This window comes from Pecten maximus, chromosome 8 (assembly GCF_902652985.1).
Source record: "Pecten maximus chromosome 8, xPecMax1.1, whole genome shotgun sequence".
Lineage (NCBI taxonomy): Eukaryota > Metazoa > Mollusca > Bivalvia > Pectinida > Pectinidae > Pecten > Pecten maximus.
Genome location: NC_047022.1, coordinates 13,707,274 through 13,710,403, shown reverse-complemented (window position 1 = coordinate 13,710,403; position 3,130 = coordinate 13,707,274). Strand labels below are relative to the sequence as shown.

Below are 3,130 nucleotides of genomic sequence, written 5' to 3'. Positions count from 1 at the left end.
TACAGATCGTAATACATCCGACCAGGTCATGTTGACGGCTTTTCTGGCATAAACAAAAATCATATATCGTCAAACAAAATGTGATAGGTATTCTAATATACCCTGAATTTTTATTTGGATTGATAATACAGCTTTGACGACGCTGGAGGTCGTAGAAGGACGAGAGTTTTTAAAAATTGATATAACTACGCTAATATTTAAGTATTTAAAGGTACAAAACTGTTCTATGGATATATTTTGCTCTTGTATAAGATATTAAAACTAAATCATTTATCTTCATCGATCTTATTTATGGTATGAAATTTGTCTATGTTATATAATATATATTGTACTATGTCTTATACTTACAATTTTGTCGAGGATTCGTTCAACGTTTACGGTGCATAAACCACTGAAGGATTGTCAGGATACCTTCCTCATTAAAAACGATGATTGTATGCATGAATTGACACTGTCTGAATAAGATCTTCCTTGTTTCATAAACTACAACTTATCATGGATACAGGACATATTTGTTCTTTTACAAGTGTCAGGTTTTGTGATTACTGTGAGATACTGCGGGTATTTAGGCGCTTGTAACATTGTGTCTGTCTTCACTGATTATATGCTTTGGCTTTTGATGTGGCAGCAAAAAGGACCTAATGGTGAACATAACAGGGGCAGACACATTCTGTCACTGAAAACACGTGTGTAAGAAGTGAACTGTGTCATGTGTCGTGAAACGATTATACCTTGTGCCGTTAGTTTGTTTAATGATATTCTTACTCGTTAATAAATCTCACATGGGATGGAAAGCCACGTATTAATTTCATTATTCTAGAGGCTTAACTTCCTTTACACAACTGCCGTTCTTTCCCTCCTCCATTGCTTGATCCATAAAATGTTACTAAAGCTTGGGTCGTTTTTAGGAAGCATTACATAATTTAAGGTAGATATTCCATTTAAATTATATAATGCTTTAGTATCCAGTGCTAATTTCGAGTTAAAGAATTTCCTTTATTTAGGTACGTTTGTGAAACCGGGGACTGTAGGAAAAGATAATTATCTTGAATTCAGAGTAAGTGAGATATGTGTGTGTATGTGAGGTCTGTGTGTTTATTAGCTACCTTTTTCTATATCGCATGTAGTTATCTGTCATGTGTGTACTGTATACATATGTATTTGTACTGATAAACCGTAAGGTTTAAGGTAATAAATGAATTGAATTGAGAGAAAGAGAGAAAAAAAAAGCTTAGGTCGACGTCTTTCTTAAAACTCCCTTGACACCGACTCACGTTTGGTCTTTTTCTAAATGTTCGCCATTGTCTGGGCGGTTGTGTTTATGGATTATTTCCCCTGGAGGAAACAAACCAAGGCCTATACAATGTATTTGATGTTATCTGCTTGCTTAAAATCATCACAGTGTAAGTATGGTGCTACCGTGTACCGATGTGATATTTGAGCAAAATGGCAATATAAAACTGTCCGTCTGGGTCCTAATCAATAGTTGAAACCGTCCTTACTGTCGACGCGGGATTACCTCGAAAGGCAAACGTGCAATACTACCCAGACAGACGAAGGAAGTTCCTTTGATCACGACAGCCGGTTATTGAATGGGTGAATGGGAGAATAGTACGCGCGAGGCGATTGGACAAGTCTTGCTTCATAAGCCCCGCCTCCACAAACAATGTTACAAATTGTAGTTGACTTTGACATGACCTTGCTCCCGATTTTACAAACATACAATAACTTGCTAATTTGGAAGTTTACAATGCTTTACTTTACCAAAATTTACACATAACCACAATTTGAGAACAACTTTGAAAGTACCATGTCGGGAATGTTAGTCAAGGAATTAACCACTGAAAATTCCGTGTATTCGTACGAAAGTCTTGAGGTTTTTTTTCATTCCGTCCCTCATCATTTTAAATATAAATTCTGCGGGGTTGAGTTCCGGTGAATATGGTGGCAAAAATATCAGTTCAACTCCGTGCTTAGCCAGCATGTTTCGGAGGACCGCCTCCCCAAACCGTTGGTGGTGAAAACCACAGTTGTCCATAATGACACAATCTCCGGGGAGAAACACTGGATTTCCTACCGAATTTGTTTGCTCCAATGCTTCGCCAAAAAAATTAATCATTATATTAGCGTTGGATGGTCCGTCAATGACATTAAAATAATCAACACCAAAGAAACCACAGCATAAAATGACGGTGTATGTAGCGTTACTTGCATATTTTTGAACTTCAACTGCAGGTTCTCCGACAAAGGCATGTCCTCGACGACGATGACCTGCTGTACGAATAACGGACGCCTCATCAAAGAAATGCAATTGATGCGCTTTGTAAATCAAAACAGTTGACAGGAAGTTGTCAAGTTTTGTTTGAAACTGGGCAGTTGTTGTTTCAGCCGGAATGATGCCGAGTAACTTGTAACTCATTCCCAACTCGTTTTTCAGAGCATCCTGTATCGTACGTACGCTGGGCACGTTATCTGCCGTACACACATTTTCCTGTAATAATTTTACGTGAATTTCCTTTGCGTAAATCGAAGGCTTACTTGTTTTCTGGTATTCTATGAATTTTAAAACTTCATCAGTTATTTTTGTTCGAGGTTTGGTTGTATGATAGGATTTCTCCACACTGCCCTTAGACACAAAACTACCGACTATTCCGTGACAAGTTGATAATGCCAGAACGGTTTTCCTCCTTATTTCTGGAAATGAGGAACCGCCAGCATATAAACCTATCACCTTACTCCTGAGTTCGTCCGATGTCCTCACTCCTTGTTTTCTCTCCATATTACATGTCACGTTTATAGCAAATACGTGTACCAACTTCACAGTCGAGTGTCACCTCGGCCAACACACGTGTAATCGAGCGTGACGTCTGACCTTGACCGATTAACTGTTCGTGTCAAGAGACTTGCCCATGTCCCAATATTATGGTGTTTTTTATTGAAATGATTATGGCATGCTCAAGTGGGAAAAGTCCCTATAATGAAATAAAAAAATAAATGTATTGATATCAATATATAAATGGCTCGTTGATTGGTGTATGAACTTGTGTCAATAATAGAACAATTTATTTCAATTAATAAATATTATAGCACAAAATCAGGCCTAAAAAATACCTGTGTTTCCGCAAACACT

At 37.7% G+C, this 3,130-nt stretch overlaps 1 protein-coding gene across 1 annotated transcript; it reads right to left on the bottom strand.

Annotated features, from left to right (window-relative positions):
- Positions 1–1,834: 1,834 nt before the first annotated feature.
- LOC117332133 lies at positions 1,835–2,779 on the bottom strand. The gene has a single exon (XM_033891016.1). It carries the CDS (start codon positions 2,777–2,779, stop codon positions 1,835–1,837), a length of 945 nt encoding a protein of 314 aa, XP_033746907.1.
- Between the last annotated feature and the right edge of the window lie 351 nt (positions 2,780–3,130).